Here is a 22,976-nt window from a genome sequence, read left to right as displayed (position 1 = left end):
GTTACCAAATTCTAAGTTGATTAAAGACTTCTACTTTGAAAATACTTCAGTGGTAGCTGCATTTCCTCCTTTTACTTTGGAAAAAACAGCATATTTTTTTCATATGTAAAGCTGTAGTTGCTATTCAGTAGAAATTATATATTCATAATTTAATGTCTTTGTATGCCTTGGCTCATGCAGGCTGTACCTGATTAACTTGCAAGAAATTGTAGTTCTTTATTAACTTTATAGAGTTAACTCCTGATCTACAAAAGCGAATCAAGTCCACTTGCGGCCTCTTATAGAAGGCCAGCATTTGATTTAATGTGGTTACAAGCTGAAGTGTGCTTTGGACCTTGTTCAGTCCCTTGTGAAAACACCCTTTAAGTGTGTATCCTAGTGTCTTATACCTCTCTTGAAGTCTCATGAGTCTAAAAGACTTGAGTCTTACCTCTCTTGATGTACATATTTAATGTGCAAGCCATCTGTTTACCATTTAGCATGTGTAAATCTTTTCTCCAAGTAACAGTGTTTAAAATGTCACTCAAAAGCACATAGCTAACAAAACTAAAGGGTAAAAACCCCTTTACTGTATCCTACACTCAAAATCTATTCTTTTTTTTTTTGCAGAAAACTATACTTTTTCATCTCTGTCCTGAGACAAGATGTTTTGGAAACCTTTTTTGTTATAACACCCCTCCATTGTCTTTCGCATTTCAATGTTTTTCTGCTCCTTCTTGAAGCCTCCCGAGGAAATGTGTTCTGATTATGTAATTCCAATTTTTTAGAATAAAAATATTTGCAGGATTATGCGGGTAGTAATGGCATAAATTTTCAGCCAGTGCTGATATCATTAATTGCAAGAAATCTATTAGTATTTGAAAATGTCTTTGTCACAGTTTCTCTTATCTTTCCCCATACCAATTCTCTTTCCCCGTACAGGCCACCAATTAAATCTGTCAGCATTTAAAGCAAGGCAACAATAAACCGTAGCATCTCCCCACCCTTTTTCATAGATAAGAAAAAGTGTAAGAAGGAAAAAAGGAAGAGAAACTTCAGGTTGGAAAGGCTTTACTAATGCTACTAATAAATAGAGAATATATATACAAAATAAACAAAACCAAATCTTGAATGTTCCAGGGTAGAGCAGCGTTTAGCCCCTCCTGTGGTGGGCAGAACTGGTGTGGCTCCAGCAGTGATGGAGCTGGGTGGGCAGAGCAAGTGTGGTTCCAGCAGCTGCAGGGCAGGCACCCAGAAGTCATGGGCAGGACTTCACAGCAAACCGGAAGCTGCATTCAGGGATGCAGGGCCCTCAGGCCTGAGATCACAGGCAAACAAGCAGGGTCCTCTCTAGATGCCGACCATGGTCAAAGAGAGCGAGACCCTTGTGATCTCCCACTTTTATGTGATGTGTGACATGGAAGGGATGGAATACTCAGTTGGTCAGTTTTAGTCACCTGTCCTGTCCCCCCCTCCTCTAAACATCCCCCTCTCAGTTATGGGATGTGTGGAATCTTATCAATCTTCTTGGCTGTCATAGCAATAAATCTAAACATGAGCTTCTTCAGCATTCCGTTGGTCATCTCATCAGTCTTTAGAGCACAGTGTCCCCAAAACATGCAGGCAAAAATTTAGAAAAGTGCAGTTATTTAGAAAGCATTTAGAAGAATTTAGCTGAAAGGAAAATTCACTAAAAGAGAAACTGATCCTCTGTAGTACAGTCCTCTATAGTAAATTTCTCCAAAACTTCAGGAAATTTATGGGTATTTGAGTCAAAATCATTAGCAGCTAGGAGCACATTGCTATATTATTTTTTTAATGAATTTGTATTTAAAGCAATAGAACATATGACAGTGGACACAAAAATAATTATTGCCCTGTGAAATTTTGTTCAGAAAATCAGTGAAGGGGAAACAATATATTTTGTTCGTTGAGAATAAGTTTTGTATGCATCTGTACAGCAATGCCTGAATGTGTTATGTTATTGTGATAGAACATTACCATCATTACAGTGTTCAGCTGTTTATTTTCTCACTTCATTCTCTGTGGCAACAAGATGAGAAGGTTGATTAAAGGCCAGGCAGCATGCCTCAGTTATGTGCATTTAATTTGTGGGACACGTGAAAATGTGATGCTGTGACACAAAGACAAGAGGAATATACTCTGCGCAGTAGAAAGAGCACTATTGCACTGGCAGAAGTAATGGCTTAATTAAAAATGCTTCTCTGTCAGTGTCTGTGAGCATTTTCTTATGTTCCATCACTCTCACTTCTAACAAGAGTAAATTAGCATACAGATACAGGAGAAGAGCCCTTGTGTCCTTCAGGCACATTGGTGCATTTCAGTTTAATCTCAGGCTCTGCAAAATGGAGCTTCAGAGCAACAGAATGCTGGAATCAGTCCTTCAATAAATATTGTCAATATATTTGTGCTTTTTAAATTGATTTTCATTTAGCTAACAGAATGAAAGGCAGAAATATTGGAATGCTGACAATAAAGAAACAGCCACCAACTTCACCTGAACTGGCATCTTGTCTTCATGTTTACTGGCAAAAATAACTTTCCAATGAATATCTATCTTCTATGTGTTCCAGTGCTCCGTCACCTGTGGCAAAGGGATGCAGTCCCGAGTCATCCAGTGCATGCACAAGATCACAGGAAGGCATGGCAATGAATGCTTTTCCTCAGAAAAGCCTGCAGCCTACAGACCCTGTCATCTCCATGCCTGCAATGAGAAAATTAATGTTAACACAATAACATCACCCAGGTTAGGTAAGCAGTCAAAATAACACATTCCTGCTGGAAATATATTCTTAGTTCTTTTTCTCCATAGACTAATGACAATCCTAGTTTAAAAACAGAGGGCAAGGGCTCAGGAGATGTAAATTCTATTAATAGACTCATCTCTCTGCCTCAATTTTCCAGTATGTACATCAGAGACTGTACCTTAGAAATAGTGAAGGGTTTTGCTATCAAAGGAAGGACTATATTATGGTACTGGATGGTATTATGGACACAAAATGTCCTAGGTGAAAATAAGTTTATATCAGAGCTAAGAATTTAGTTTCTATGTAATTTGTTCACTCAATTTTATCAAGCATTTCTAAAGTGACAAAGTACCTTGTTTTCTCTTTCAAAGCTCTCCAAACTACATTCTCATTATATTTGTTGAGATCAAGGAGTTCCTTATTTGTTCCTCAGATACAAATAGCTCCTTCCACTTGTCTTTAGTTCAGATGTCTACAGTCTATGCCTGAGGGATTAGGATGTGTGAAGGAAAAATACTAACATAAAGAGATTTGCTGTTCCTGGAGGAACTCGGGCCTCTGTTGCTCTTCAACAAATTATATTACTGCACAGCTACAGAACTGATAGTTCTGTTAATTATTATTTCCTAGTGAATTGTTGATGCTGGCCTTACCATTAGCTCCCTAAGACTTGCATCTGCTTCATGAGTATGACTGGGGAATATTCAAAGGCTTGCATTAAGACAGCATACCCTTTCTAGATGATTTTCCAGAGCCCTTGTTAAGATCAGCCCCGCTGTCAAATAGATTACTCCTGCATGGAAAGCAAGTCTAACATTTCAGGCTGTATGTAATCCCTCCTTTGAGTCAGTGAAGGATATTTCTTTTTGAAGTTTATAACCCTTAAACATTTGTGTAGTAGTAATTGTTTCACTTTTGCTGGATAACGTGGCAGCTGTTGCTTATGGCCTTCTTCTCTGCTATTTCACTGTTGTAAGGTTGGCCTTTGTACTTTATCTTTCTTTGTTCAACTGATCTCTCAGAAGCTAGAGGCCATCGCACTATCACTGACACTCTCTGTCTGGTGAGGTAAAAACAGCTTTGTGTCATAGAGTAAAATGAATCACAAAGCTTCACAAAAAAAAATACGGCCTCAGATTCATTAAAATTTCACTTAATGTGAAGTGCACAAAAAAAGATTGGGCTATGTTGTCCTCATAGAAGGAATTATGTAGCACTGATGTTAGTAATCTAGGGGTTGACCCCATCCAGCAGGAGTCAGAATCCAGTCTGATAGAAAAACTAATATCTCCAAAATACATTATGTAATGTTTAGGGATTCCTACAGTTAGAAAGTAGCAACAGACTACTAATAGACCAACATGAATAAATGAGTGAAGACAAGAACTGAAAGACAGGAAGATAGGGATTAATAGCCTGACTTTGACATGGAGCAGAGAAGACCTATTGGGGTGATTAAAAAGAAGGTAATGCAGTCAAACCAGTGTATTGGAAGACAATTAAAAAAATAAAATATACATATATATAAAGCCGCACATTTTAAGTGTACTTAGAGAGGATCAAAAGGTCAAGAAGGTAAGAAATGCATAGTATTTGTGGATTTGAGAAGCACAAAATGTGATAATTGGGCCTGGACAAGTATATTCGCCAATATTTCAACAGCCATTGACCACAAGTTAAATTTTTCTAGATAGGATGGATCTGCACTGTGAAATGTCCCATGAGACTTGCTGTCTTCACATCTTATAATAGTGCCTCATAGCATGGCATCTGTAGCTTTCAAGCTAGCAAGACCATGTATTTCTGTTCCTTTGAACAAAGAAGCCTCACAAAATCAAAGGACTAGTAGATCATTTCACCTACAAAGAAAGATGATGTAAGATATCATGTCGTTTTGTTCAATTTCCATTCATTGACTACATGGCACAAAGTCATGATTTCTTAATCGAAAGCTGAATTGGAAAACCACCAGCAGCCTCCATGCTTTAATCCCTACATTTCCCTACCTGCTTCTGAATTTGAAAAAATCGACTTACAGGTGTCATTGAGAACTCCATTCTAGTATTATTCAAGCTGAAGCTTCCTGTTTTTCCAGTGGCAGCTTCTGTCTCAGACTGAGGGCAATTTCAGCTGGAGCTGCTGTTTCATGAGAGTCTGCCAGACCTGGCTCTGCTGAACCTGGCTCTGCAGCCCACACCTCACCCTGGCCCCAGCCTTAGCCTGCCTCTGTATAGGGCAGAAAGATGGACTTCAGTCTCTCATGAGGAGACAGCTGCATGACATTAAACAAATTAATTTCAATACAACTTAATCCAATTTACAAATTAAGCTGGCTTTAAGAGGAGGATGGGTTTTTTCTTTCTTTAGTTGAATATCACAGAATCTGAATCACAGAATGTTTTGGGTTGGAAGGGTCCTTCAAACATCATCTAGTCCAAACCCCCTGCAGTGAGCAGGAAAATCTTCAACTAGATCAGGTTGCTCAGAGCCCTGTCCAGCCTGACCTTGAATGTCTCCAGGGACGGGGCATCTACCACCTCTCTGGGCAATCTGTGCCTGTGTTTCACCACCCTCAGTGTAAAAAATTTCTTCCTCATCTTCAGCCTGAATTTCCTTTCCCTTCCCCACATATACTTCTGCTGTCATTGTTACCTTCACTACCTAACTCTTCACTAACAAATGTAACAGTAATGTATATTTGAATTTTATATGTTGTTGTTGTTTCACAGCTGCTTTAACATTCAAGTGCCTGGGAGACCAGTGGCCTGTGTACTGCAGAGTGATAAGAGAGAAGAACCTCTGTCAAGACATGAGGTGGTATCAGCGGTGCTGTGAGACATGCAGGGACTTTTATGCGCAAAAAATGCAACAAAAGAGTTGACCTCTGTCAGGCTGGCTGGCTCTCAGCTCTTTGCAATCTTATTATTTATAAACACATACACGTGTATACACACACACACACACACACACATGCTTCTTCAGACCAAATATTATCAGATTACATATAATTTAATCAAATTAATTTATTTTTGCCTGCCAGACATCCTTAATTGTTTTGGTTAGACAGCCAATTTGTTTTATCTTCTGATGTTTTCATAATTAATTTTTATATGTATGGCTTTGGATACATTTATCAGAATTTTTAAAAAATAGTAACTAGTATTTTAAATGTTTATTTTCAATAGGGTCATCTCTCTATTGCCAAAAAAAAAAAAAAAAAAAATCATGTTAGCTTGAATTTATTTTAATTTAGCTGAATAGTTTTGTTGTATATTGAAATAAAGCCCTTTTTAATTTTATTATATTTTTGGCATTCAGAGTCAGAATGATCTTGTGTATTTTGCAACAGATGTTGAGGTAAGATAACATTATTGAACAGTTTATTACAGAATGTATTGTGAATTCAGTTCATTTGATTTAGAAACACTAAAGGGGATATTCTGCTGTAACTTATATTGTAAACAGGAAAATTAAAATAGCTAAGTAGGGATTTAGATCATTCTTATGGACTCATACTTGAACACAAGTATTGAATCAATGAAACACTGTAGAGATTTACACTGAATCACTGTTGCACTGTTTGAGCTAGTGTAGAGAAATGCAGTCCTAGAACTTGTACCATCCTATGAATCCACGTCTGTACTATTTTACTATGTCACTTGATTTTTAACATTTTGAAACAAAAACCCCATGCCCCTCTATACTTTTGTGTGTCCTCTTGCAGATTTTCAAATTGAAGAGGCTTTCCTCCTGCCACTTTTATGAATTAATCTGTTAAACAATTTCGGTTCTCTGTTGACAATTTAGAAAATAGCTTTGTAATACTACTTTAGTTGGATCTTTGTTTTATGAAAAAGTCTTTATAAAAATAAATTGTTTTACAGTTTTGTGAAACGTTATGAAACAGCTAAAATTTTCCTTATGAGAAAATATTGTACATGATTCACATGATTTTTACATTTTCAATAAAAAGTAAAGCTTCTTTTGTTATTTGCATTTTTTTCTGTTTTGGGCATCCATATCTGGTAGCCAAATCCATCACACTAAGCATCTCAGCAAGTGCAGCTACAGTAGTCCCTACAACAAATGCCTCCTGCCTCTTGACTTAGACACTTTTCTACAGCTCCAGGCATGCCACTCTGTGAGCTTTGATATATGGGAAGTTGGGTATGAAAGAGTAATATTCAGTGGAGGATGACTTATTTATCTCAGGTGATTTCTGTAGGCACTGAATTTTGCAAGAGGAGATGAGTAGGTCCTCTGCCTCCATTGTGTGATGCAAGCCATCAGGCATGCTCTGAAAATATGTAGGAGAGCAAACCCTGAAGGCAAAAGAGGTGGAGAAATGAGTCTGAAAAGCACCATATTTTCTACTCAAAGCAAAAAAGGAATGTGTCTTATTTGAGTGTTTGTTCCTTTTAATTCTCTGCACAGTCTACTATATAGAGGTGATGAGGTAATCCACGCAGAATTTAATATACTGAGGCCCTCAGTCAGTACTGTGATTCTGTCCAGGAAGGATACTTAGTCACAGCCTTAGCTGCAATTGAAATAAATGTACATGTTTTCAAATAGCTGTACTGTCAAAATCTTTGGTTTGGCATTTTACTGTTGAGCATTGAAAAACTGCAACTTTAATTATGTGCTACTGTATGACTGTAAATTAAGTATCTTGTTTTAAAAAGTAAAGCAGGAAATTGACACCCTGGAAGGTGAAATTATATTTAGTATAACTAAAAAGTTTAAATGCACAGAAAATTCAGATGCTCTTGGACATTACTCCTCAATGTCCCAGACATATTTGAAAGTCTAATAGAATTGTTGTTCGACGGCAAAAAATTTTTTTTAAAATATCTTCATACTTATTTAGTACCTGGTCCTGCTTACACACCTACACTCTCTTGATTCACACCTAAAATCAATTGAAAGGAAAGCTGTCTGCAAACTAGGGGCCAGAGGATAGTCTTTTATCAGCCAGTGATATAATCTGCACAATTTTGAAAGTTTATGCCCTGCTGTTTCTGAATATTCCACTAACAAGAATGTAGGTTTTATCTCAAGATGGAAAAGTACATTTTAACTCTGCCTGTATCCATTGAAAATAGATGAGTGACTTGTGCTGAAATCATCCTCCCATCACCTTTGTACAACATCGTAAAAGTAAATTCTTTTGGATGGGAACCAGTGGTGGAAAGCTGCACAGTAAAATGATCCTCTTCTCAAGTGTAATAAGTGAAATCAGGATGTTATAATACTGATAGCTCTGGCTCTGATTCCTTCAGCATTGGTAATACAAAAATATTAGTTGGATGTGTCTGAATCATTACAAAGCGGTTTTATGTCTACATCACAAAAATGCTTCTTCGTCCTCTGCATGGATTTGAAGGCAAGTTAATTTTACTGCTTCTGTACCTTCTTTCATCATTCATAGTAGCACAGACCAAAATACCTGTTTTGTCAGAAAATAATAAGAATGTTTGGAGAGTGCGCCCAGCCTTTGGCCTGAGTCCCAGCACACCAGGGGGATGTGCATACATCTGCCTGCTCTGCAGAGCCACATCCCATGGTGTCAGCTGGTAGACCTTTCCAGATATGTTCAGGGAAGTAATAGCCTTCTGCACTCATAGACATTCCCACACAATTTTACTTGTTTTTTGGATTTGGTCTTTCTTTTTCAGCAGCAACCCCTCTGCATTAATACACTTTCCTTCCAGCCTGCTGAATATGTAAAATTTCAGCTAACGAATGTCAAATCAGTCAAGTTCAGCTGACAAGTAAAGGATGAAACCCACTTCAGCTCACAAGGGGTAGAGTAGGCCTCTCTGCTAATTAAATCCCACTTGGAGTCTATTTTGTTGGATTAAGTGGGATTTAAGTGGTGCACAGGGCTTGTGCTAGGCTGGTGCGGAGTGGACTTCTTCCCAGATACATGCTGACTAGCTATAGCAGTGACCAAAATTTACAACTTCTCATACCTTCCCTAAGGAAAAGGAATGTCTGCATTTTAATCATGTTGTCATTTATTCTGGAGGGAATTTGCTGCTTTGTTCTGGAGGATGTGATTCAGGTTCCGGGTTGTTTGAGGGCTTTTTCATTCAGTTTTCATTGTCATCTTCAGTGACAGAGAAGCAGCCATTTGCTTCTTCTCAAAATATATTGAAAATTGAAAGCCTGCCTGCATGAGGAGATCAATGGAGGCCCTAAAATCTAGCACATCAATTGTGAAGTGAAGAGCTCCCAGAAAGAACTTGAAGAGCTCTGTAGAAAAGATGCATAAACAAATAGTAAAAGGGACTTGAAATACATCAAAACTAGGAAACGAGCTAGGGAGTCAGTGGGACCATCTGATAACACAAGTGTAAAAGGGACACTTGGGATGATAGAGCTACGAAAGGGAGATCAGTAAATTATTTGTGCTGGCCTTTCCAGCTGAAACGTTGCAGGGCTTCTTGTACCTTCCATATTCCTTACAGCAGGGATGTCAGAGAATTTGGATTAAGTTGAAGGAAATATACAAGAATGTGAGACCAAATAGGTATGTTAAATGCTAACAGGTATCTAGGGTGACAGTCATGTGAGATTCCTGGAAGAACACAATTGAGAAATTACAGAACTTCTTGCCATGGTGCGTAAGCTGTTGTTTCAAATAACCACTCTGCCAAAGGACTGGCAGATCGCAGTGTAATTCCTGCCTATGGAAAGGGGGATCTTCAGAGGATCCTTTGAACTGCAGACTAAGGAGTCTGGAGTTCCTTTCTGGTCCATAGTCCATAGTCCATAAAAAAATAACAAGATTTCTGAGCACCTGGATAAACACGAGCTGCTGGGAGAAAGTCAGCATGGCTTCAGCTGTGTCCTAAGCAAAGAGGGTCTGGTGGACACAGAAGTCTCCAACAAGGCTCCACATTACAGGTTATTCACACAGGACTACAGGAGCAATCTTTATGGCTTGAAAGCTGACTGAAGGAATGTAAGCCAAACGGTCATCTTTCAGGATAGAGAGGAGTCAGCAGAGTTCCTCAAGGAATGATACTGGGTTTACTTTTTACAATACTTTCATCAATGGCATGAGGAAGAGAGCAAAAATTGAATTCTCCAGCTCTGTAGGTGACATCAGGCTCTTCTGGTCAAACAACTGTTGCCTCACTTGGTAAGCAGCTCACAAAACTGAGTTGATTGGGCAACAAACTTTGATGTGGGCAAATGTAAGATCATATAGCTATGGAAAATAACCTAAGCTATTCCTACAAGATAATAAACTTGCAACTGGCGGTCATAGAGGTGGAGAAAAATAATAGTGTCATTGGCTACTGTAGTCTGAAGTTATTATTTCTGTGACAATAGCACAGAAATAAAAACCAAAAATGGATGAATGTGTCAGAAGAGAGGACATAATTTTCACCATTTTTGTAACTGTGGTGTACGCACATCTTGAGCATTGCATTAATTTATGGTTGCCGTGTTCTCGTGAGCGATGTAGTGGAATTACATTGTAACATACTTTAAAAGTCAAATAAAGGAGCAAAGAGATAGACACGGTAAGACTGAAGAAAAAAGATGCTTCAGATTGGAGAGGAAGAGGCTGAGATGAGCATGCTTAATGTTTAAACAATCCCAAATGTGATGGATAAGCTGCATGCAGAGCTCTTGCTCTTAAAATACTGCAGTACAACAAAAAGGGCAAACTTGATAAACCTAGTATGGAAATCAGTTTAAAGCACATAAAAGTAAGATGGTGATGATGTTCTGAAGCTTGCTTCTAGAGGGGTAGTATCAGAAGAACCGGAAAGCAATTAGAAAATTTCATGGATAACAAGTCCATAAATAGATAATAAAAGGCCTGGGAAGAGACACTCCAGGACAAAAAATCGTGTGTCTTACTAAGGAGTAAAAGGAGAACTGCAGAAACTAACTGCAGAAAGTAGCCAGGTGTACGTAGCCTCCCTAAACAGCATCTCTTCTTGCCTTTTTCAAAAACAGTGACAGATCCTGGGGTTGGGAGGCCTGATTTAGTGGGATTTTTTTTAATGTTTTTAAATCATGTCTAATGAAACAAGACAATGTCAATAAGTGAATTCACACAGACTCACATCACATTGTATGCTACAAAAGCACAAAAAGATCCTGTGTTCAGAGAGATGCTGGAAAGGGTATATATGTTTAAGAAAGAAGCCATGGCTGTATATATCCAGCTATTCTGGAAGACTAATTGTTACCATCTTAGTTCTGCCCAGGAAAAAAGAGCCACTACATGTCATGGTAAGTCTCAAACAGCAGCTTCATGCTAATGGTGTGTTAGAGTTTGAGGGCTTCACTACAGTGAGGAGATACAGTTCACAATGTAGTTGCAGTTTGCCTCAGAAGCATGCACATCCACACAGAAACACAGCCACTACTGTCGCTTTTGTGGCTGGCCACCAATACTCTGAGTATTGACTTGTAAGGCAACAGATTAATAATTGTTAATAGATATGCTGTAAAATAATTGTCAGTAAATACATGCAAGGAAAAATCATGGCCTTTCTAAGTAGATAAGGGTTTTAACTCATATGTATATCAAAGTGTTCATTTATTAACTTAGGATAACACATTAGTAACATTTTAAAACGTTTTACTGGTTTTATTTTCTTTTTAAATTTCGGCAACCTAGTGTAAGGAAGACAGATGGGTATGACTGTCTGGTCTAAGTATAAGGCTAAAATTTTTGTGATGCTCTATTTATCAGCACTAATTTGATCCAAAGTAGATTTTTATGGATTTCAAAAAAATAGCAATGTCATCAAAAATGAAACATAGCTGAGAAAAATTGAAACATTTGGAAAAAAAAAGTTTAAAATAAAAGTGAGGAGGCTACTTTTGCTGGTTGTAAGAAGGGGAATTTAACCAGCTGGAAGTCAAAAGAATTACAGACTCGCAGAATGATGATGAAAATATCAAATCTCTAAATTGAATAATGAAAGTGAAGGGACTATGCCATTTAAGTTAGTAAGAGGTTTTTTCCCTTCAGTTGAACAGGAGCAGATTCAATTCCCTGAAAACTTCTGTTATCAATTACTTTAAATAATCTAATATCTCCCAGGGTCAAGAAGAATTTACTGTGAAAGAAATCCCTGAACCTAAAGAAGTGCATGTCATAGCTGTCGTGGTAAACGGTACCGAGCCACACAGCATAATGAAGCCTCTTAGTGCTGCCACAGAAAAGGACGACTTGCTTTGCACTGGGAGCTGCTTCTAATTTTGTGGGGGGAAAAAAAAAGCTTGCTTTGAAGTATTGTAAGCTTGACATTTTTGGCAGGTCACTTGAGGAAGTGCTGGTATTCATTTAAGTGTCTCATGCATCTACTCACTGGTACTCTGTTAGCTTTAATGAGCACGTATGTATCTATCAAAATAGACCTTGAACTTGAAAACTTAAACTAGGCACTTACAGAAACAAGTCCTGTCTGCTCTGCCACTTCTAAACAATCTTTTATCATTGGTAGATGATATAAGTGAGTCTGACACCAAACAGAGGTCAGATACAGTTTCAGGAAACTGTCGTATCCTTCTTCACATCATTAATAATAGAAGGAGCATGCATAGCCAGGAAGCAGAAGCAGGGGCTGTTTTCATTATTATTCTATCGGACAGAAAGATGGACTTCTCTGTTTTGCCAAACAACAACCATCCTGATAAATTCCTGCAACTGGAGGTGAAGTCTTTAGTGAAAAACTCTACCTTCCTACAAACCAGCCTGGCAAAATTCCCAGAAGCAGCTTTACCTGGAGTGCAGCGGTGGCACAACAGGGTCTATTTACAGGTAAGGTCTAAAATAGGCTGATGTTTTTCCTGATTTTTTCTACCTTGTTTTGGGGATCTTGAGATAAATGACATGAGGTTGAGACTTCAGCTGTGGATTCAGCTTCCTGCATCTCTGAATCTGAATCACTAATATCCCCGTAAGTTTTCCCATTAACTTCAGTGAGGATCAGGCTCCAAGAGAAGAGTCACTCTTTAGGGCGGTCCACTGACTTTATTTATGTACTTCAGGCTTTCTATGGCTCATTGTAAAATTTTCATAGCATTTCCCAGAAAGTCTATTGATGTAAAACACAGATTAATTGTACTAAAGGGGCAAAATAAGAAAAAGATAGGAAAAAAAAAATCTGGAAGCCAGGCCATATCCCCCAAACTCAAAGAAAAGGCACATTAGAGAGAACATTAGAGATTCTCGCTAGTGTCTTGCAAGCTTATATATATATTTACACAGTTGACTGTGGCTTCCTCTTTATTTTGCCTTGTTTTCTTTATTCTACTTTGACCTTTTGTTGTCCTGACAGACAGCTGTCAAAAGTGTTAAACACAGTAAGTGTATTAATCCAAGTTATTATACAGAGGTAGCAGCAGTTTCTCAGTAAAAATGTAAATGTGTGCTGCCTAGTAGAGGCCCTGGGGCCAGCGGAGGAGAAGTTCATGTCTGGATCAGCAGCAGTACAGCTGCATCAGCTCACACCCCTCTGGGCCCCACTTGCTGCTCCACAGAACTCCTTTCCTGCTGCCCGGGGAGCCCCTTGCCTTCCCCACCCCTAGCATGAGCAAAAGCTCCAAGGTCTGGTTCTTGTCAAGGGATGGAGACGCACACAAGCAGTTGGGAGGGGGGAGGGGAAGGGACGGGTGGAGAAAGATCTATGTTCTGAGGATACTTATTTTGGGGGTCCAGTTCCCTATGGGAATGAGGACTGGGAGCTAAAAAAAACCTCAGCTGAGGACAGGGAAGAGGAAGGGAGAGGAGGCGAAGAAAAAGATCCTTAAAGTCTCCCACAGGTACTTGGAGTTGCACTTCTCCCCTCTTAGACTTTTCTCCCCATTAGCTTCCCAAACCAACCCCTTCACTCCTTCCCAGAGCCCCTTCGAGTCCTCATCCACATGCAAACGACCTTCCCCTCCTGACACCCGCTTCCATGACTCCCCGCTTACCTTCCTTAGCATCTTCCCCACCCCAGCACCCTTCCCTCTCTCTGCCTACCCCAAATGCCTCCAGCTGCTTCTGCTCATATTGTATAATCTTTACTGGCAATTCCCCAAGGAGAGCTGGGAGGAGGGGGATACATGGTCACCCGTCATCTCCCATGCAAAGAGCCCTAAACCAAGGGAAGGAGCCTGTGGGATCCCAAACAATGGGGTATGGTGCAATGCTGGCCTCACTCCCCACCCCACCTAAGCCCCTCTTTTGTGCAGGAGGGAGGCAGCCACACACAGAGCCTCCTCCGCAGCAGGCATCCTTCTCCCTATTGTCATTTAACAGGACACGCTGTCACTGAGCCAGGGCTGCAGAGCTGCCGGAGGATTAAAAATGTGTGGGGAGCCCTGTGCTTTTTCGACTTGTGCTCTGCTCTTCACCACCAGCAAGAGGGTTTTCCTGGAACTCTATTCCCATCCCTGGGATAGCCATTTCAAAGGAAATGTGTGTGCTCACATCTCCAGAAATGCAGTTTACAATGTAGTGTGTTTTATAAATGTTAAACCTGGGACACAACCTATACTTTTAAGTGTATTCATTAGTGAATTCAAGCTGTCCAGACAAAATTCATTGTGGCTTATTCTCTCTCCCTTATGAGCTCGCCTTTTTTTCCCTTTTGCTGACAATCAAATTAGGGGAAAAGAACAGATGAGTTCCAGACGTTAGAATAAACACGATGGCACAGTGGAGAACTTATGGCACAGGAATAACATGTTTTGCTTTAAGATGAAGAGATCTAATGGGGTTAAGGGTTAGTTAATTCAGAAACGGAAATGGAGAGGGGGGAGAGGACAGAAGAATTCGTTTCAGAACATATGTGCATGACCTACAGACTCCCAAAGTCATTAAACTTTGAGAGTATCCTAAATTCCCTCTCAGAAATTAATATTTTTTTAAGAAACTGTTGCTACTCAGGGCTCTCCGTGTAAAGTGCCTCCTCAGTGGTGCATTTGAGGCCTCTTCCAAACCTTTATTACGAGATGACTTAAATTCAAGTGCACTTAAGCACTATGTGTTTTCTTCACCTCTAAGTTTTTAAATTTATTTCTACTATAAAAAAGCAGCTTGACATAATGACAATTCCTATTGCTGACCAAAAAGCTGCCGCTCTTTCTCCTTACTTTCTTCTTCTCTACCAGGCAACCTGAACAGATTCCCTCCTTAGCATATATTTTCATCATCTACTTTGAATAAAACAAACTATAAATCAGTCCAGGAATCTTGGCCCTTCCTTGTGAAAAGCAGCATAAAAAGCACAGACTGTTTCTCCTGCAAATGGCTAGCTACCGACCGCTTTCTGATCGCCCTGAAAATTTCCAGTCCCACTGGACACTCTGCCTTAACAATATGTTTTAGTGATCAACGTACACCAGATGCTAAATGCCCTATATCTGCTTCTGATAGCTGGGATGCATGTCTCCCCTGTAGTCCATCTGATTATTTTCTGCAATCCTTGAACTTCTCTTTCCTGCTGGCTTTTCCCTTTTTTCCCTGTTTTGGGAAGAGAGCAGAGAGCATTTGCTCTTCGAACACCATGCTACTTCTTGTCATGTTGCTTTTGCTTTGGAATTCACAACTCTGAACAAAAGTTGACCTGCAGGTATTACAGTTATCATACTTAGGGTACTCCTCACCCTTCCTGGGGTGTCTTAACACGTGTCCTGCCTTTTGTTGTTTTTCAGTGGACCAGGACAAGAGATTTTTTTTACCTATGAGTTAGGTGCTGTCTTACAGTCACTTGTTTGTCCTCTGGCTCAGACATGTGCTACATACTTCCACTCTTGCCCGTATTCTTCCCTATACCTGTGTAACAGGCCACAATCAGAGCCAACTGCCAGGCTGACAGGACAATGTACAGAAGTTTTTTTATAATGCACTCACAACCTTTCAGAACTCTGTTGCCACGACAGATAAACCAGCTTTCTTTAAATAAACAATTCATTAGGAAGACAGAAGTACTCTCAATGCTGCACAATTAAAACAGTCCATAAGAAAGCCTACTTTTCTCTGAGTATTCCTGTCACTTTCTTCCTATCCATGTCAGGTGGCTTCTCAGATAGCTTTGTAGTACCTGGTGCTGTCTTATGTCTCTGACAAACAATTCTGATCCTCTGCAGTTCCTCTGACAAGAAAACTTGCATTCTCAGGAATCCTTGATGTGAGCTGTTTGCCCTACTGTCTTTTAGATCCGCTTACCTACCATTGGTTACTCCTTGCCTTCCTGTTTGGTTTTCCACAGCATCCCCTATGAGATCAAATTTGTTCAAGAAATTCTAGAGAGCTAATAATTATTTAACAGAAAAATTAGCTGCTTTTGTTTGTTTGTTTGTTTGCCCTTCCAAGTCCTGGGAGGGTCCTTCAGGGTACATTACAGGGCTTTTGCAGAAGAGAGGGTTATAGTTTTAAACACATTACATGCAAATATAATAATTGTCCCACTACCCACTTTCATTAGGATTGAGGAAGTTGTTACAAAAAAATCTTGCAGAATCTGGTGGCTCTAAGTTTCTTGAAGATTCCCTTTTAGGCACAGCCACCCACTGACAGTGTTTGTCACTTTCATTACTTATTTCTCCGCCAGCAGCAGCTGGAGAGTTGCCATGGGACAACAGGAACTACCTGTATTTGTGTGGGCATAAAGAAAAATTTGACTTGCAGGAAGTAAATTTCCTTAACTTTTAGGTGTCTCTGATCTCTTATTGCAGGTAGATGGGCTTAAGACCAAGGTCTAGCTGTAACTGTTGATGTTCTGGTTTTGGTGGGTGATTAGCTTGTTGTTTCATACCACAGACTGAGGAAAGACCAGTTAGACTCTCAGGTTGTTTCAGTGCTAAAAACAATGGTGGGAACAAAAGGATGAAGGGAAGATAAAAATGAGATCAGAATGTTTCCTAGCAATATAGATTAATTTATAATTTTAATTCTATATATTGTAAAGTACCTATATGTATAACTTGTGTTAAGAAATAATCACCAAGAAAAACCTGTGGAGTAAGCACATTTTGACCCAGGGATGCAAGTAGCATTGGCTCTCTGTAGATGTCTGGGCTTTTTACAGAATCCTCTTTTTGTACATGTCAGCTCTCTGGGTTGTCAAAAAGGGACAAACTGTTCTCAGTGAAACATGAGCTATAAACCATAACGTCTTTCCTGCTCATGAGTTGTATGTAGATCAAACACAGTTATGTGTTTGCATAGTTAAGCATTTTTCATCTTGTTAAATGAGTATTTCATCAACACATTTCAACTATAGTTTCTCAGAGTTCTTCGTAACTATTTCTGCTTTGAGCATTTGCTGTTCCCTCCTCCACTTCAGTGAATAGTAACATAAATTGCCTCCTGTTAACTCTGATTTGATTTGTTCCACCCTCATTCACACTGTTTTCTGAGACACAGTGTATATCATATAAATTCTATACTGCATATGGATGCGTAAGTTTACAATACTTTCACCTTTCTCTGAACATTTGCTTCATGAATCAGAATCAAAATACAGAAGTCTGTAAAAACCATTCGGAAACCTTCTGAATCTTAAAACAAAAAATGTGTAATTTTTGCTAGAATTGATACTAGCAGGGATATTTTTGTTATCTAATCTCCTGCTGCTCTGCTTTTGTAAATGCATATGTTTCGTGCAATCTTTTCTTATTTTTCTGTATCATTTCTTGGACTTAAACCTTTTATTTTTTTTAGTATGTGCTTCAGTTTTCTGTCATTTTTCCTTAACTAGTCTCTAGGACATACCTTCTGCAGAAGTTTCACAAGCAAGCATTTACTGCACTCAAGTGTATTCTCCTGATTAGCTTTGCACTTCCATGTCTGTTCTCTAAAACTTCTGCAAACCATTTCATACCCAAATTCCCATCCAGTTCTCATGGTAAAACACCACTGCCCTTCCCATCCTATTTCCTCTGTACCTGTGCTCCAGTCTACTACATTCTCCTGTTCTCATGCCTGTGTAAAAGGAGGTACTCCAGACGGACAGGGCAAAAAGTTTTGCCACAGAGCACTTCTTTATGCACAAATTTTGCATCATGCCATCTGTTCCAAATTTTGGAGCATTTTATTTAAAACAGCTTTTGAAATCACTGTCAAGTCACATTCTTTCACAACATTTTAGCCTAAGGAGACCAAGCATCTCCTGGTGAGACAGTTCGCGTTCTTCAACAAAATGTTCTCCAAGTTCAATTATCTAACAAGCCTGAGGGAAGCATCATTAATGTCAGTGACAAATTTTAAATAAGAAATAAAATAAATAAATAAAATGAAATAACATAAAATGCAGTCAGAAAGAAACGACAGTTAAAAACACCAGCTCAGCTGAAATCTGGCCAGTACAACCCAGAGGGGTTCAGTGCCAGCTGTAACTGCAATGCAAAGAGTAATGTCATCAGGGGATATGTCAAGACTAAGCAATGACATATGGAAATCATGAACTAACAGAGGGAATGGGGGAGCACTGAGGATCCACCCACCTACTAATGGTAATTATTGATGGGAAATACGCTTAGTCACTTGTGAACGATTTAGTGATAAGAATGCCAGCATGATGCTTCCTCCTAGGGTTTCTTAGACAAAATCTATTGTTTTCTCCACCTTTCCTTTCTCAAGGAGACCAGTCCTCCCACTTCCTTCTATACCCATCTGCCCTAGACTAACTCTCACAAGTGCGTGTGCACAGGCACTGAGGCATAAAGTAGGTAATGACATTTAGCAGCTGGCTTCTACTCAAAGTAGATTCACTGGCCCACAAAGGGGGCAGAAAATTACCCAAGCAGAAGAAACCTACAGTTTGCTATGAGCTTAAGGACCTGTACTGGTTGATGTGGGATCCAAGCAGCTTCCAGAGACATCGTGTGAGAGGAGGTAGGATCCCCTGCATTTCTGTGGGAATGGTGGAAGGTGAAGCAGGACATGTCCTCCAGCTGCTGAAGTACACCCAGCCCATGATACCTTAATGGCTGAATATCTCGATATAAGTGAAACATCTTGGAAAAGGTGTCGTTTCATGCAAGGCAGTTTCTCAGGTCCCAGCCTCTTCATAGGCTGTTTATGATGTGCATTTACTTTATGGGAGTCTGGCAGTGGGGGCTGCCCAGACATCTGTGATTTCTGAGGGTGAGAGAGCTCTGGGGTGTGCTCCCCTCCGAGCATGCCTGTCACAGGGCCACCGGGTCAGGCCAAGGCTCCCCTTATCTCAACACTGAGGACAAAGGTGCTTATGAAGAAGCAGTGCTTGCTAACAAGGAAAGCTGAATTCGCACTCTGATGGTTCTGCAGCAGCAGCCCTGATACACAGGAGAGGTGTAAGCATAAGGCAAAGGCTCTGCCAGAAGCAGATCTCAGGAAGCTGATGCACAGCCAGAACCAGAGATCAGTGACAAATTAATTCAGAATCTCAGAGAGAAAAGCTTGTGGTGAACCAAAGTGTTCAACAGCTTGAACTGGAGAGTCTGATTGCATTCATCCATGCAATTATAGATTGAAAAATACAGTAACTACCATTTTACCAGCTCCTAAAGAGGCTCTTAGTGCTGCACTAAGTAGCAACTTGTGAGTTCTTAAAACATGTGATCCCATTATGGTTGTTCATCCTCCTCCTTTGCCACGTCCCTGTTCTAAAAGGTTCAATTTAATGACTGTTGTTGCCAGGACACTCCTCTGATATTTAATTACCTTTGAGTTCTGACAGTGCCTCAGTTAAGAACTCTCCCTCAGTTGAATGAAGAGCCTCTTTGACATCCTGACACGGGTCTAGCATTCAACAGCATGAACAGAACTGTGAATCACGCCCCTGCTCTCAAAAGTGCAGCGCCAGTCAAGGTGGTCACTTACACACCACTACCTCCGTGCTTCATTCTGCTTTGTCCTTACAGCTTTGCTTCTGCATCATATGCCTGTGGCTTTCATGAGAAGTACATCTGCTCCTGCAGTGGTCCATAGCACTGTTTCTCTAAAGCAGAGGCTTTCTTTCAGTAGGCATTATAATGTCAGTTCACATTTGCAAAAGAGTTTAATATTCAGATTGTACTCACGTGCTTCCCCCAGAAAGAAGAAATCTGCCCAGAGTGAACAGCCATGCTCCCTTACTGCACTGTAGAAGTTTGCCAGAATGAGAAAAATTGTTGCACATATAATTTTAAAAATTATTCTATTGTATTACAAATGATGACTCTGGAAGGGGACCTGTATCCTAGGCAAATGAAGATGAAAGCCAGCTTCTGATCCAAATTATGCCTTACAGAGAGAAAAGAGAAATGTTACTGAGCTGCCGGGCTTAGACTCAAACAAAGCCAGTCAAGAAATCATAGACAAAGCCCTCGGGAAACACATTACACCCATCACCCTGAAATCTACAATCAAAAGTAACCCCTTGTATAGTGATATTCAGCTGGATGACAACTGGGAGGAGAAGAAAAAGACTCCTTCGTGGACTGTGCAAGACTATGATAGACACTCTCTGCACTCTAACTTGGCCAGCCACATAAAGGTAACTCACTGTTGCTCCATGTTTGAGCAAAGTAAATTGCTATGAGCTGTGTGGTGTGTGCATGAACCACTGCATAACTCACTTGGTTGTCTTGGTGGGATTCTAGAAGTAAATATGGATGTATTTTCTGGTACAGAAGTGACACTGACATGAGTCTTATCAGGAAAAGAAGTCTATGTATCTGGATAGACCCCAGGAATTTCAGTTCTGCAGAACACAACCTCTGTGACTAGAGAAAGCCTTAAACTGCAACATTCCGCAGCTCACCATCCCTGTTTATATAGAGAAGAACCATAAACAAGGCACTTAAATGCTATATGCCCACTTTAATAACTGTTCATAACACCATTCTGTTGTCAAATAACATATATTTTCTCAGTCTCATTCACACTATACAGGATCCTGCCTGCCTGTGAGTTGGCACAAACTGCTTTTAGGGTTACTTTTGTGAGCTTTTTTCTGCTGTTCCCTTTATTTGGGAAGGGACTCAGATCTGTGTTTATAAATTGACATCTCTTTTTGAGAAGACAACATGGTTTCTTCTGGGTTTTTAAATCACATTTCAGTGGCTGTTGTCCTACATTTGGTTCCTGGCTGAAAAGAGTGGTTTTAACTTTCCCCAGTGGAACATTTGCAACATCTGGCAAGTAGAACAACCTATATTCAAGTGAAAGTTTCTTGCATTTGTGTTGTGATGCCTTAAATTCATTAATCATTATCTGATGATAGCCAAAATACTTCTGGGTATGTTCTAATGAGTTTATGTGCAAGAGAGAGGAACTGAGTTCATTTTCTGATTTTTCTTTTAGGAAAATCCTAACGATCTGCATTTCTGGATGGGGGATATTTATACTCCTGGGTATGATACCTTGTTAAAAAAGAAAGAGAGAGAAAAAAAGCATTCCAAATGTTGCCGAATAATCCTGCTCATGGTATTAGCTGTTTGCCTCCTGATTACCATAGTCACGCTCAGCATTTTATTTACTTAGTACAGCCAAATAATGTTGATGGGAGTTCTTTCAATAAATATTTTTATTAAGCTATTCGCCTGGCTTGTTTTATTTGAATTCCAATTTCTTGTCACAAATACAATTTGTTTGACATCACTATTTTACAATGTTTCTGTGCAGCATAAGGAATTGATCCTGAAAAGAGACAAATACTCGGAGCATGGCAGAATGTCTCCTTAAAGGTACAATTAGTATAAGAAAACTATGAATATGCTACTTTTCTCGAAGCCTTCTTCTTTGGACTAGTGATTTGTGTCATCATGTGTGGTGTGGTACACATAGCGTGCACAAACAACCAACTGACTATTCATTCTAATAAACACCTACCATCCTGTTCACCTTTTTATGATTACTATTCCTGGAATATAGAAAAGTGTGATAAAGTGGCATTCAAGATATCCCAAATAATTCTAAACCAAAAATGTAAGAATTACTTAGTGACTGAATGCATTTCTGCAATGATGCAGCAACTAGTAAAAAACTAGCCTAAGTGCATAAATGTTTTCTTATACTTTTTCAGAGAAGAAAAACAAAAATTAGACCACTGGGCTTCTCTCAGAATAATTCCCTGAGACTTGAAACAGGGTTTCTTTATCCCTGTGGCATGTTCTTTGACTATGTAGCATCTCTGACAACCTGAAAGATGGAGTTCCAATATTTTTTTAATCTGGTACATCAAAACTAGAACAAAATTGGTGAAGTACTACAGTACAAACTGGAACTAAAATATACCTTAAATAGATTAAAGATACATGTTCATGCTGGGAAAAAGGATCTTTGTAAATGAAAGGATTGTACACACAGTGAAGTTCATACACCTCAGAATAATTCAGAAGAATGAACATATGAGACAAAATTACAAAATAAAAAGTGAATGAATAGTGACAGAAGGAAAATACTCTGAGTGCTGCAGACCCTTTATAACTCTACACTAGGGCAAGAGGCTATGAAATCTATTGAGGGCATCTCCCTCACTCACACAAGAGAATCTCACAGATGCACTAAAGCTGGAAAGCTGGCATTATACCAGATCTACCTCTCTCGACACAAAACCCGCATTGGAATAGGTCAGGAATAGGACCAAAGTAGATGGTGTGTATCACCCCCTCTGAATTCTAGCATGTGCCCTACTTACAGCAGCTTTGCAATCCTTCAGGTCAGGTCAGGATTAATTAATCTTCAAGTACAGTGTGACAGTAAGATTAGTGTGTTTAATTCCTTCCCTCCTTCCTCACCTATTTGATGTTTGAATTTCCTTTTTGCTGTAACTTCTTGGACCCTAGTCTAGCTTGTAGTGTAACTGGTTCAAAGACCTGAGCTAAACAGTTTACCGCTTTAACCTGGTGACCAGCCAGCAGTAAATGTGTAACATATTTCAATGCATTGGCATAAAATTAGCATCCCTATTACAAGTTCAAATATTGCTTTAAATATACAGGTGAACTCAGTCTCCTGCTGCAGTTTCAGTGTCCACCTGTGTTCGTGTCTGAAAGATCAGGCCCATTTAGCTTAAAAAAGTAAGAATTGGTGAGCATTTTACAAGACTAATAGCTGACATTATGAAGCAATTATTCACAACAAGGTAACAATACTTTACTGGTTTTTGGTTTTTTTTTTCCCAGTCCAAGTACATTTGCTTTAAGTGCATTGCATACAATGCAGAAATGTATTTTTGTAAATTATTGAGGCCTGCAGGCGGGAAGCCTGAAAGCAGAGGGCTCTGTAATTTC

The 22,976-nt window shown here is 39.5% G+C and overlaps 2 protein-coding genes across 2 annotated transcripts in view; both read left to right on the top strand.

Annotated features, from left to right (window-relative positions):
• Positions 1-5,628, top strand: part of ADAMTS19 (ADAM metallopeptidase with thrombospondin type 1 motif 19) — a gene marked incomplete at both ends in the record, with an annotated part of 147,877 nt that extends 142,249 nt beyond the window's left edge. Inside the window, 2 exons of the mRNA XM_080362911.1 lie at positions 2,574-2,751; positions 5,477-5,628. Of these exons, the coding sequence (XP_080219037.1) occupies positions 2,574-2,751; positions 5,477-5,628 (330 nt within the window). The remainder of the gene's footprint in view (positions 1-2,573; positions 2,752-5,476) is intronic.
• Positions 5,629-12,381: 6,753 nt separating this feature from the next.
• MINAR2 (membrane integral NOTCH2 associated receptor 2) lies at positions 12,382-21,225 on the top strand (the record flags this gene model as incomplete). The annotated part of the gene is made up of 3 exons (XM_080362415.1): positions 12,382-12,546; positions 19,991-20,236; positions 21,046-21,225. The coding sequence occupies 3 exons, from the start codon at positions 12,382-12,384 to the stop codon at positions 21,223-21,225; spliced, it is 591 nt and encodes a 196-aa protein (XP_080218541.1).
• Between the last annotated feature and the right edge of the window lie 1,751 nt (positions 21,226-22,976).

The sequence above is a fragment of the Nesoenas mayeri genome (genome assembly GCF_963082525.1).
Source record: "Nesoenas mayeri genome assembly, chromosome: Z".
Lineage (NCBI taxonomy): Eukaryota > Metazoa > Chordata > Aves > Columbiformes > Columbidae > Nesoenas > Nesoenas mayeri.
This window is presented reverse-complemented; position numbering and strand designations above follow the sequence as displayed.